At 38.2% G+C, this 13,327-nt stretch overlaps 1 protein-coding gene across 9 annotated transcripts in view; it reads left to right on the forward strand.

Annotated features, from left to right (window-relative positions):
* The window catches only part of kazna (kazrin, periplakin interacting protein a), an 83,655-nt gene that overhangs the window by 3,125 nt on the left and 67,203 nt on the right, over positions 1-13,327 (forward strand). For 8 of the 9 annotated variants that reach the window (XM_077604149.1, XM_077604148.1, XM_077604151.1 and 5 more), the window contains exon 2: positions 11,872-12,029. In XM_077604149.1, the coding sequence (XP_077460275.1) occupies positions 11,872-12,029 (158 nt within the window). Of the gene's footprint in view, positions 1-11,594; positions 11,767-11,871; positions 12,030-13,327 lie in introns of those variants that run through there. The other variant, XM_077604154.1, reaches the window with a different exon arrangement.

The following is a 13,327-nucleotide window of genomic DNA, read 5'->3' on the forward strand; positions in this document are numbered from 1 at the left end:
TGTTTAAAGAGGTTAATTCAAATGATTTCATCAATTCAAAATTTTAGAATTAAAATTGTCCGACCCCTTTAGCCTATTTCCTCCCTGGCGTTCTGTCATTTTTTTCCCATTTTTTTAACATTCATGAAAGCAAGTCAGAGTTGTTGTTTTTCACAACCTTGTCAACCTTGTCTGCTACTGCTAAACATCAATGTCCTCAAATAAATTCCTCAGCAAGGGTAAAATACAAGACTGTGTGCTGAATAAAGTAAAAGTTCAGCAAACCTAACAATTTCATGTGAACTAGTAGTGGTTTTTATTCTGTATATAAGGTCAAATTTGGCCACTTTCAGACTTTTCATAATGCTGTGACACTTGACCAGTTAGTGGAAGCTGGCACGGGTAAAATCAAACATAAAGCAGTCAATGTCATTTTAGAGGGCTGAGTTTTTTCAGTAAACAAAAAGAAAAAACAACAACAACAAGGTTTCATTCCAAGTAGGATCTGATCGAGTGACCGTAATAATTAACCACTGTCACAAAACTAGAACTTAAACTTTTCAAGCCAAAACTAGTTTTCCTAGGATATTCAAGGACTGTTTCTTTTCTTGATATATTAACACACCATGTTAATACTAAATGGATTGGTAAAGCACTTGAATGGTGGACCTGATGTGAATGTTTAACTGAGACCAATGCAAGTGTATTTTAGGATTTCTTTGAAGAGATTAATTCTTCCTGGTCTTCCACATGCTTGTGCATAGATTTATCCCACCTCTTTGCCTGACGGGCTCTCCTGCAGTGAGAGATTAGCTACCAGTGCTGCTAATCATCTGGAAGGGTCATGCTGAAAATGTTTGGCCTCCCCAGACAGAACTTGTTTCTAAAGGGGCTTTAAGTTGTTGTTTTCCACCATATTTTTATTTTCTAGTTTTTACAGTTCAGCTACAGGCTTAGCCAGAGCAATGCCATTCTATCTTCAATCATTAGAACAGTATGTGATGCAGAGAAGTTAATCAAGTTACGGAGATACAGAAGGGAACCATTTAACGCCAACAAATAGCACTTCAGAGTCAGATACAAATGCACTGTAGCGACCACAAGTGTTTATTTACACAGTTGTGGCAAGTGCATGGCAGTTTATGTTTAAATGGATGTAGTAGGTACCTGGAGAAAACCCACACAGGCATGGGAGGTGGACGTGCTAATACTATTTCATACGTTTTATATAATCTATTTTTGGTACACTTTCCATCTCTACTTGATAATAGTTTATATCCTGACAGTCTACAAAGAGAATAGATAACTTTCCCATCAAAAAAAGCTCATCTTTTTCTTATCAGCAACCTGCAAGTGATGCTGTTTTTCACTGCAGATTCTCTGCTGTGTTTTGTTGTTGTTATTGTGGCTCAAATCAGATAGCATTATCGTGGCAACATCTTAGTTTGAGTATGCTGCTTTAGATGAAGAAATGCTTTCAATGCTTTCCTATTTAAAATATTAAAACATATATAGCAAGCACCTATGAAGCTTTTAACTTGCAAACTACAACAGAAACGTTTTTCCATGCCTGAAGAACACTTTCTGAATGCTCCATGAACACAAGTAATTTTTTTTCTGCATCAGTGGCCCATTCCATAAAGATGGATGCTAGTATGAAGGAGCAAAACATCAAATGGAACATACGGCATGTGCATAGACCTGTTACTGAGCTCATCCACAGATGAAAGCGCATCATTCTTCTGCACCAAAGAACGTCTATCCCTTGTAGTGTGCACTTGTTATACCCTGCATTTATGCTGGAAACACAGGGAGAAATAATCACAATAGTGATTCGGTAAATTGTTCAGATAAGAAAAAAGGCGTTGGTTTAATACACTCCCTCTGAATGTAGATAATATCCGCCAGACTTGGATGAATATAATGTTTTTCTGAGATTTTTTGATTATTTTTAGTATCCAGAAGCCCTCACTTTTTCCACAATAAAACAGTATTTTTACCCTCCATATTCCACACAAGGTAACACACAGATATGCTGTTTTGTTCCAAAAACATGCATGAATGAATAATTGTACGTTATGTTTATCTTTCCGTTTCTAAGGAAGAGTGCTATTTTTGCATGTAATTAGAAGCTCACGCTGATTAGAGAGTTTGTCCATGTAAACTTTTGCTACAAAATTGAAATGCTAAAAAAGAACGTCAATTTTAGTGTAATCTTACAGATTAACTATATTATTGGACCAAATGATTTCTGGCTTCTTAACCTCCTAAAACCCAAACTCTTGCAAGATATTTAGGCTAATTTGGACCCGATGAGTGTAAAAACAAAGAATTATCTCTTAACATGATGTATTTTCTCAGAAAAATTATGTCCACATCATAAACGGACGCCAGGCCCTTGTAGTCCAAAATTTAACATTGTAGTCTTTGACAAGCAAAAATGTGATGTCCACACATATGGACGACAGGGCATAGGATCTTAACTAGACATCTGTAATCCTCTTTAATCATTGATTGTAACAGTTTCACAGCGCTCTTCATTTTCTTTGCTAAACAAATGAGACATTCTTTTTCTCGGCGTACATTTATCGCTGGCGCAAGGTGGACGATACATCAACAGTGGCATGCAATCCCTTCACCAAACACATCAATCCTCGTCTCTAATCCTCCACTTTTCCCTTTCTAAATCCTTACTGGAGGCGTCTGTAGGCTCCCATCAAGAGAATCCATCTGTGGCTAGGTTTGAGAGACCATTGATTGGCAATAAATGCTGAGTTTAATCCTCAAAATATAGAGCATTTTGAAGACCAGTGCAACTATTAAATGTTATGTGACTGAGAGCACTAGGGTCAAAATTTAGAACTTTTTTTGTTTGCTTTTAGTACTGGGTAATTGAGTTGCGGACATGTACCTAAATATATTTAGCAACCTCCATAAAGGTTAATGAGTCCTTTTATTTTAGAGGTGGTGAGATTACAATTAGTTTCACAATAACTACATTTATCTCGACGCATATTCTCTTTCTCAGTAGATATTAAACAGCAATTCAGTTGCTCATGTTGAAAATGAAATCAAAGCGAGCTTGTGGCAGAAATGATGCCTCTCGTTATTGAAAAAGCCTATCATGCAATAATTCTGACCTCGAGACGTCTCCTGTCACATTCTCAAAGAGGAGAAATATATTATCCTCAATTTCATTGGGCACAAACCGTTATATAAATGAAATGAATATAATGTAATTAAACAGGATAATTCAGAGTCAAATCTGAGTAAAAGGTGACATTTGTAATGATGAGGCTGTAAAAATCACACGTTAAGTTTGAGAAGAAGCGAAATTAAAGATGGAGTGTAACAACTTTCAAGGTGTGCCCCCATCATAATTTCTCATATCACCCCATCCATTACAGGAAAACCAAAAAGGTCATAAAAAAAAACCCCAGAATATTTCATTAAGTGAAATTAAGGATTGCTAATGACTGTTCTAAAATGCAAGTTTCCATGTCAGTGTTAAACTGAGTATAATAATGCTACCATATTGAGTTTCAATAGCTGATGTCTACATAGAGGAAGCTATTTTTTTTCTTGGCTATTATTATATAATATTTCTTGGGGCAGAAAACTAGTTGAGACTGATACAACAAGACTTCATCTTTTTGCAGTATGGTATCATATTCTATTCTTGCCCTGCAGTTTATTTGGAGTTTAATACTTGCATGCTTGCAGACATTAAAAGTCACACCTTTCACTGTAGTTTAATCATCCAGTGCAAAGCAATTGTGTTTGCATCACATGATGCAGCTAGCATGGAGCTTGTGAGAGGCTATTGACCCCAAACTGCTCTTGAATGGAGTGAATTGAGCAGTCAGTGGGACATTTAACGTGATAGAAAACGCCTAGTGTAAAAGACCATGTTAAATACGGTTGCAAAAAGAATGTAAGTCTAAAAAATGCTTTTTTGCAGACCTCTGATGATGGAGCAAATCATGTTTAAAAACAAAAATGACACCTCTTGGAAGTGCAACCAATGTGTGAAAAATGTGATTTCAGGCCTGCCTTGCGCTTACAGCTCGTAAACGCTGAAACACAAAATTTAGAAGACTACAATTGTTTTTTATTTTATTTCATTTTTCTCCATCTAAGATTGATACAAAGCCTGCTTCACTTCCTGGCTTCATTAAAGCAATGATGATTAAATGAAAATGTTGCGATTTAATGGATGTCTACCTCACAGTAAGAATGTCTTGGCTCAGGTCTTGTATGTATAATTTGGATTTTCTCCTCATGCTTGCGTAGGCTTTGTTCTGATATTCCACTTTTCTTTTAAACAACAAATAATTGCATGCTATGTTGAGTGGACTCTAAATTGTCCGCAGTGTGATGTAAGAATGGATGATTGTCTGTGTATGAACTAAATATAGAATGACATGTTTGTATACATGTACGGCCATAATGTCAAATTTTGTTTTCTATCATGAACCAGACTTAATTCATCTCCTCTAATAAACCAGTTCAGGGTGTACCGTATCAAATGAAGGAATTTTCTCTAATGGGTCATGTTTTTTTGTCTTTACATTTTGCTCCGCAGCTATTCAATTGTAATGCAGTTGGATATCCGGTGCAGCAAAAGCGCTTTAGTTTTTTATTTTTACAGAAGCGTCTTTATGAAAAGCAAACACTTTACTTGACAGGGGACAGCTGTTATGCATATAAGCCCATTTTGTTTGGGTGATAAAAGTGCGGACAGCAGTTTACACCTTCCTTTGCCTCATCAATGGTGATGACATGGGGAGAAAATGGTTTCAGGTGTAAAGACAGCTCCGCAGTTGTTCCTTAGGGAAATTACAAGGGATAAACATTGAAATCATTTAATTCCCAATTATGTTGTTGATGAGGAGACACTGAGTGCACTACTTTGTTGCACAACAATCAGAGAACATGATTTTTTAAATCCTCGCTTGGTGAAGGTCTGAAGCTGGGATTCTCAAATTACAAACCACATTTGGGGACCGAGGAATCCCTGCGTGTGGGATCCCCTCATTGATTTAACAACAATAATCAATTAACATAACGTTACATTCTGTTTATAATCCGGGCTCTGGCACTTAGTACCTTTTTAAAAAATAATATTTGTTCATAAAGGCTTGAGTCAAGTGGTTAGCATGTCTTTTTCAGAGTTCTGAGATCCTGGGGGGTTCTGACCTTCTTGTGTGGTGTTTGAATGTTCTCCTCCTTCCTGCGTGGGTTTTCTCCTGTTTGCTCACACATCCCAAAAACATGCATGGAAGGCTGGTTGAACACTCGAAATTGTCCCCAGGTATGAGTGTGATATGTATATGGAGAAGAGGGTGGAAGAAGGGAAGCTTGGCGGCCAAAAAATGCTACAAAATGATGGTAATATAAGTTGAAAATCTACGGAAACTACTGTTGTGAATGTAGGTCAGTGAATGTTATAATGTTGAGGACAGCAGAGAAGCCTTGAAGGCTCCGACTGCACACCACTGATAGATTCGCATTAGCTTATATCTTATAGAAAGATTAACTACAGCATTTACCAGGCAACATTATTCTCCTTTTTCTGATACCAATATCTAAAATAGGAGTACAGAATATTCTGATATTTTTCCATCCCAATAAATATAATAATTCATTCATTCATTCATTTTTCATCCGCTTATCCTCACAAGTGTTACGGTGGGCGACAGATCCTAGCCCAGCTCACTATGGTCAATAGGCGGGGTACACAAACAAATGAGTAATGAAGGAAATTTAGTCAGAAGCTTATCCAGAACAACTATTGTACTATTATTAAACTTTGATACCACGAGAGTGTGATTATGCATTTGCTTCCTAGATATTTAAAACATGAGCTTATTTAGGGCAACTCCCCATCAGTCTAAATGTTTTCATTAGCTGCTCATTTTTTCAAATTACTCACCCAGTGTCGGACAAATACTTTTCATCTCTGGGTGCAGGCAGAATACTTAAACATCTCTTTAGTGAGGAATCATTTCACACCAAGAGCCGTGTCTGTGCAAGTAAAGCGTACATAGTCCTTTCTCATGTGATGTTAAACCTCTGAACTATTTCATTAGGGGTGTTGAATGCATTTTAGCTGTTTGAACAAGAAAAATTAAAGCATGCCGTCACGCCAAAGACAAGCCAACAATCCTTTGTCTCCCGACTCTTGGCCCACTTGCAAACTTTGGCAGTGTTTACAAAGACTTACCATCTTGTACATTGTAATTTGTTCTTGGGCTAATGTCTGGTTGGTCGGTAAAATTGGAAAAAAAAGTCCTAACAATACACACTACATTGCATATAACCTGAACGATACATTTGAAGGTTTTAAAGATCATTTTAGCACATTTATTAAGATCAAATATATTTGGATTTACAAAATCAAAAGGAAAACCCCTACTAAAGATAGTAAAAAATAATCTGTTCAAGCCATACTTTCAATAAGTAGTAAGCATCCGTTTCGATCTTCTCACTGAAGACGACTGTTCCCTCTTTTGCAACACATGGTCAGAAAATAAAAGATGAATGTGCAATTGTAATATTTTGATGGTCGGCTCTTGTTAAGTTGGTCAATTCCCAGTCATTTGGGCAGCTTCGGACCTCAGCAATAACAGGGGGTTTTGACTTTTAGAGACTTGATTCCATTCAACTAAACAACGTTTAGTCAAGATTTGTCATAATCCATTTAGATTAGATGTTTTCATAAACATCCATTTGTGATATATTTTGAAATCAATGCATTGCCATGCAGCAGGAGAAAATGGGAGGGGTGGGGGCTGACTCATGATGCAAATGAAGCAAACAAACAAACTGCCTAATGAAAACACAAGCTCCCAAATGGAAGTAGCTTGAGGCTAAAACTCATTAAGCATTCCATTAAACTTTGGTGCCTGGAGTCTTTTTTATGAGACTCCAATGTTTATAAGGTCACATTATGATAAGATGAAGTCGGTGCGCAAACATTAATCCGACTTTGTTGCAACTGTGCCTTTTGTTGCTAGACATCAGATACTATAGTTATTATTCTATTTATTGCACTAAAATGGGGCACAAAATCAAGCTGCTAGTAATCCCTCCAACAATTGGGGATGTTGTTTCAACTGCAGCAAAAAAACAGAAGAATGAGGACAGTGAGATGAGCTGGTGTGCAAAGCTCAGCAGATAACTGATCAAAAATATATATTTATATCAAGAGGGACTCGTCATATATGCTGGAGGGGCATTTTTCCCTCTTTGTTTTTCTTCCTTCACACACACACACACACACACACACACACACACACACACACACACACACACACACACACACACAGACACACACACACAGACACACACACACAGACAGACGCACACACACAGACACACGCACACACACACAGACACACACACACACACACACACACACACACAAAATGACATACATAGCGTTTTGTAGCAAATCACCTTACAAAGCCTTGCCGTGCATCCCTGTTCTCTCTTTTTGTTCAGCCCCTTCCGGTGTATAATAGCCATGATTAGTCGAGCCTAATGAGCTCTGTAGAGAGCAAAGTAGTGACAGCTTTGCAGCCACAGAACCCCTTGGGTACCGCTACACTGAGCAAATGAGGTGGATTCTGAGGGTTGGAAACTTTTTCCCCACCAAATTCTGCTGATAATTCCTGTTGAGGTATAGAAAAATTGATGTCAAAATAATGAAGTGCATTCTTCAGCCTTCTAAGTGGGTCAGACATGTATGGTGACTGACACGTGTGTGCATGGGGCGTCCCAAGAATAAGACCATTTCAAAAAATGCACCAAGGGCTGTAGAACATTTAAGGAATTTTCATAGTTTCAGTAGTTAGGACCTGAAAAGAAACAGATATTTCACCACAAATGGTGGAGCTCCATATATATTGAGACAATATAACAATAGTCAGAGGTGAGTATTTTTTAGTACAGATTCTCCACCCAAAAGTATTGTGGAAAATTATATTTTGATTGATCTTTGCTAGAATTATTACAACACAGCAATTAGCTTTAGCCATTTATACATTAAAAATTAAATAAAACGCCAATTCAAATGAATGTGGGTTGTTGTGTTCAACAACACAAACAGAATACAATGATTTGCAAATTACGTTGAACCTATATTTTTGAATTCACTACAAAGACAAAGCATTTAATATTCAAACTGATGAATGTTTTTTGTCTGTGCCAATCATTAAATTAAAACATTTTAAATAATTATTAACTGAAATTGTATGCAACCTGTGTTTAACACAAGGTCCCATCACCATTTTAAGTTGTATTAGTATATTTTTAAATAAACATTTGACAGATCGTCAGCCTTGTCACACCTTTTAGATCATGCCTCACTTGGGGGGCTCACCAGCTCCTCAGCACCAAGGTTTGGGTGGACTTAATGATGCCTTTGTAGTAGTATCTTCGTCATATCCATATTGGCAATTATGGCCCCATATCACTCTGACTAGATCAATGGCAAAATGCATTTTGTATATTCACGATTACAAAACTGCATGTTGATGCCTAAAACTCCCCAAAGACTTGATTTTGGCATACATCAGGTGGTGAGCTTGTAAAACATGTTGCATTTCCCCTGGTAGGTAATGAATAGTAGTCTCTCTTGAGAGGAAAACATAGTATAAAAAGGAATATGAAAGCACCACAGTCATGTTTTCACGCCCACAGATAGACTTTTATTTGGATCTTTCCATCATTTATGAGGTTAAAGACTGTGAATCCTAACCCCCATGGATCTGCCTGATTTGCATTCATTTTACGGTTTGATTAAATGGAGCGGGGGTGCAGATTTGCAACAAAATGATACAACAGAGTCTGGCCAATTGGGGGCAATGTTGCACAGCAATATGAATTCCTTTTTATGATGCATTTGCTTGAGTGACTGCTTCCTAGATTAAAAACTGAGTTGCTTGTTCTCTTATCACATTGCTTTCCCGAGCAATTGTTTTACAAATCAAATAGATACATCGAAATCCCTCCTATTGCTTTGCTCCTTACCTAAAATAGGAAAATACCTGATAAGAGTTTACCTCAAGAAGCTGCCAAATGAGATTTATCAACTGAGCTAATATGTTAGGAAGGGCGTATACGTACTTCTACTACCTCAATACTGCTCAGCCAAGAACAGCAAATGTAGATGTTGACATCATGGCGAGACGATTTAGATTTGTGCGTGCTATGAACGATAACTTTGAAGTGGATTTCTTTTTTGAGACTCCGACCAGGGATAGTGCATCATGTCACATGAGATGTACAGTGGGCATTCTTTCCAGCATTTTTCATCTGTATTAATCCTGGCACCCACTGTCTCCTTGGGTAAAGATAATACAGGCAAGGCGCTGCTGTAGCCTGTTTTTCAGCTCCGCTTGCTCGATAGGAGAACAAGCAAAGCACTTTGACAATTTGGTAAAGGGAGAGACAGTAGGCGGCAAAGAGTGAGCCAGTGTGTCTGAAGTGACGTGACACTTTTAGCCATAATTGAGGAACCCAAATGTGAGCGTGTCGGCCTCACAGTTCGGGGTCAAGCGTTTGATCCGAGGTCAGTCCTCACTGTGGGGAGTTTGCATGTTCTCCCCAAGCTTGCGTGGGTTTTCTCCGGGTACTCTGGTTTCCTCCCACATCCCAAAACATGCATTTTAGGTTGGTTGAACACTGTAAATCGGGGTCGGGAGCCTTTTTGACGAAGAGAGCCATAAACAATTCATATTTTCTAATCTTATTCCTTGAGAGCTATACTCCGAATTTAAAAGTCAAAATACATGTAAATGGGTGTCTTTTATTTTAGTAATTTCACCACTTTTAAAGTGGAAAAAATAATAATATTTTTGACAACATTCTTATGCAGTTGCTAATCAATGAGAGTATGCATTCTAGCAGAGTCTAATGCAAAAAAGAAGACTAAAGCAGTACTGGACATAGTATCTCAGTTCTGTCACCAGCGGGTTCCATATTTTAGCTCACAGGTTAGTGAAGAGCATGCACCCATCGAAAGATCCACATGTGGCTCCCGAGCCATAGGTTCCCTACCCCTGCTCTAAATTGTCCCTAGGTATGAGTGTGAGCATGAATGGTTTTCCGTCTCCTTGTGCCCTGCGATTGGCTGGCCATCAATTCAGGGTGTCCCTCGTCTGGTGCATGAAGTCAGCTGGGATAGGATCCAGCACCCCCCTATGTCATTTGTGAGGATAAACGGTTCAGAAAATGGATGAGTATTTAACAACTAAAATATGTGTGTACAATGCCATGCCACTAGATGGTAGTATGTAAAAGGAACTTTTCATACGAGATTGGTGGCCTTTTACCTCTGAGCTCGCCATGAAATAAGTTAGACTGGACTCAGTGTTTGGTTCTCAACCACAAAAAAAGCATGAGCCCCTACGACTCGTACGGTGTTTGTAAGTTTTTTGGGGGGTTTGTAAGGGGAATCATAATCATTTATAAGGGCAGTTATCGGCAGAGGTTGACAGGTATGCAATTCAAACATTTGAGCTCTGCTTCGCCCTCACCTCGAGAGGACAAAGCCCTCATCAGCCCCCTCTTATCACTGCTGCCAAAGCTTGTTTGCTTGGAAATGTCGACCATGGTAAAAGAATGTCGGTTATGTAACATACAGTTGTGATGTCTTGCTTTGCTTTTTTTGTTTTGTTTTTGTATTTTGTTTTAAAGTGTGGGATTGTGTGTGTGTTTTAGGGGTTATATTTGCAAACCCTGCTCAAAATCTTGAGAGAAATGCATCCCACTCAGTGCAGATTTAGCCAGTTGTATTTCTATATTTAGAAATATAACTGTTGTCAGTCCAACTCGATACAAAAGATGCAGTGGTTCTGGTTCTACATGACTTTGGAACAGATTTTCTAGGTGGTAACTTGGTCAATTTAAAGATTTCAATGCTGGAGGAAACATTATTAATGAGGGCATTAAGGGAAAATTAAAGCAGCTTATAATAATAAAATGAACAGTCTACGGCAGGGGTGGGCAAACGATTCCACAAAGGGCCGGAGTGGGTGCAGGTTTTCATTCCATTAAAGAGGACACATTTTCACCAATTTGGTGTCTTACAAGGGCAATCAGTGGATTGCAGCCAGGTGCTCATTGTTTTCTGCAGAAATCTTATTGGTTAAAGTGTCTTTGCTGGATCAATTGCAACAACAAAAATGCACCCACATCAGCCTTCGAGGACCGTTCTGCCCACCCCTGGTGGTCTAAGGGAGAAATTAAGAAAATGAGTTATTTTTGTGTAGGCCATCTCTGAAATATTTTCAGTGACCTCTAAAAAACTAAAGATGGATTATTGGTGCAAGGATGAGGGTTGAGGAAGTGTTTGTGCTGGAAGAAGGAAATCCAGTTGGGCTCACTACTTCACTATGGGAAGCAAGCTGGGAAGGAAATCTGAGTGGACACACCAGGGAAAATCTTTGGAACAAAAACAGGATGAGTATCAGGAACATTCTAGATGCGATTGACTGTTGATAGCCAAGATCGTTAGGAAACCATGCTCTTCAACTCTGGTACTCCACTGTACTGCTATGATGTTCTTGGTCAGTAAGGTCAAGATCAAAGATGAGTTGGTTTGCTTACAAGGAGTGTGTCAATGTTAAAACAGCTGAGCATTAGTGAGTTTATAGCACTTAAATTGATGATCATATTCTCTTGTTTATGTTATTCATGCCAAAGGTGTAGTTGTCTTTAAGGCTCTGTGTTCCTTTTGCACACTAAGCTCATCCAAGCATGCCTATTTGGCTGTTCCCAGTGAGTTGAAATTATACAAATGAGTCAAGTGTTTTGTTTTTATTTTGTGCAAGATAATTAGCTCACTACAGCACTTTTGAGACTTTTGTGTATTTCTCCCACTAGCGGTCCAGTCACTGAACAGCCTGAATGATCAGATCGCAAGTTTCATAGTGGCGGCACCAAAGTCACGTGAGCAAGAGGAACACACTTATTGTCCCCCGGAGAAGGAAACGCTGCAGAAGTCAATGACCTTGATGAGACACCTTCTTGTAGATGCTCAGGTAAATTTCTGTCTTTTCAAAAAAATATATATATAGAGGAGGAGGGAGCAAAATGTTAAGGTTGAAAGTATTATAAGTGACTTTTTTGTGTGTAAATTTAGCAGTTCTATTACATATATACACTTGTGATGTTGAGACAAGGCACATTGGTATGAGTCAACAAAATCTTGTACAGTGGTACCGCTACATAGGAGCACCTCTACAGACGAGCATTTCGAGATACGAGGAAAATTTCGAGCAAATAATTATCTCTAGATGCGAGAAAAAATTTGAGATGCGAGAAAGCCAGGTGGCCAAGTGTAGTATATTACTTCTCGTTGGCAAGTGGTCATACGTTATCCTATTGTGAGGATATTTGTTTGCATCATTTTTGGAATATTTTGAAGGGAATACAACTGCAAAGAGCCCATCGATAGCGAATGTGAGGATGGAGGCGTGGCAAACAGGAGAAGGTATAAAAATGTAAAACAAAATTAGAATTCAGTTTTGTGTAAAGTTACATTAAATGTATGTTTGAGTGTGTCTGTATATATTAATCCAAGTTAATTTAAATTTGTTTTTTCTGTTACGAGTGCGTTGCCGTGGAACGTCCCCCCGCGTCCCTCTATGTCCCTCGCTCTACCCTCCGCGAAATCCGTCTAATTGTAGTTCTATTAAAGATATTTTAGTAATATTAAACCACTAGTTATGTGTTACTTTGTTAATAGATGGCGATTAGAAGAAATAAAACATTTTTTTCCAATCCAATATCCTGTTTTTGGTGTTTTTTCAGAGGGTTGGAACGAATTAATTGGTTTTTAGTTCATTTCAATGGGAAACCTTCGTCCGAGATATGAGAATATCGACATACGAGCTCAGTCCAGGAACAAATTAAGCTCGTATGTAGAGGTACCAATGTATTCTTTTTTCATCTTACATGGAAAGCGAGCTACCACTTGAGCTAATTCCCCCCCAAAATCAAATTCAAACACAATCTATGAATAATGTTTTTCTTAATTACTACGTTTATAGAACTGCGTTAACATTTTGGGAACAGAGAGTATGCAAGATTACTGGAACATCTGTTGTTTTTTTATTTTATTTTTAATCATGTGTTCTCTTGCATTGAGAATTTTACACAATCTTTGTGTGGGAAGAAAATGAAGAGCCTGAGATAGAAGGCTGTGGGCTCTAACTAAGCGCCTTCTCCAATGTCAAGAACGTATTTGAGCTGTTTAGTCAAATTTATTCAAATGAGCCTGATGAGCTGATTCACAGCTTAGTGCAAACAAATGTCATCATTTTTGCACAGCAAAATT

The sequence above is a fragment of the Stigmatopora argus genome, chromosome 1, assembly GCF_051989625.1.
Source record: "Stigmatopora argus isolate UIUO_Sarg chromosome 1, RoL_Sarg_1.0, whole genome shotgun sequence".
Lineage (NCBI taxonomy): Eukaryota > Metazoa > Chordata > Actinopteri > Syngnathiformes > Syngnathidae > Stigmatopora > Stigmatopora argus.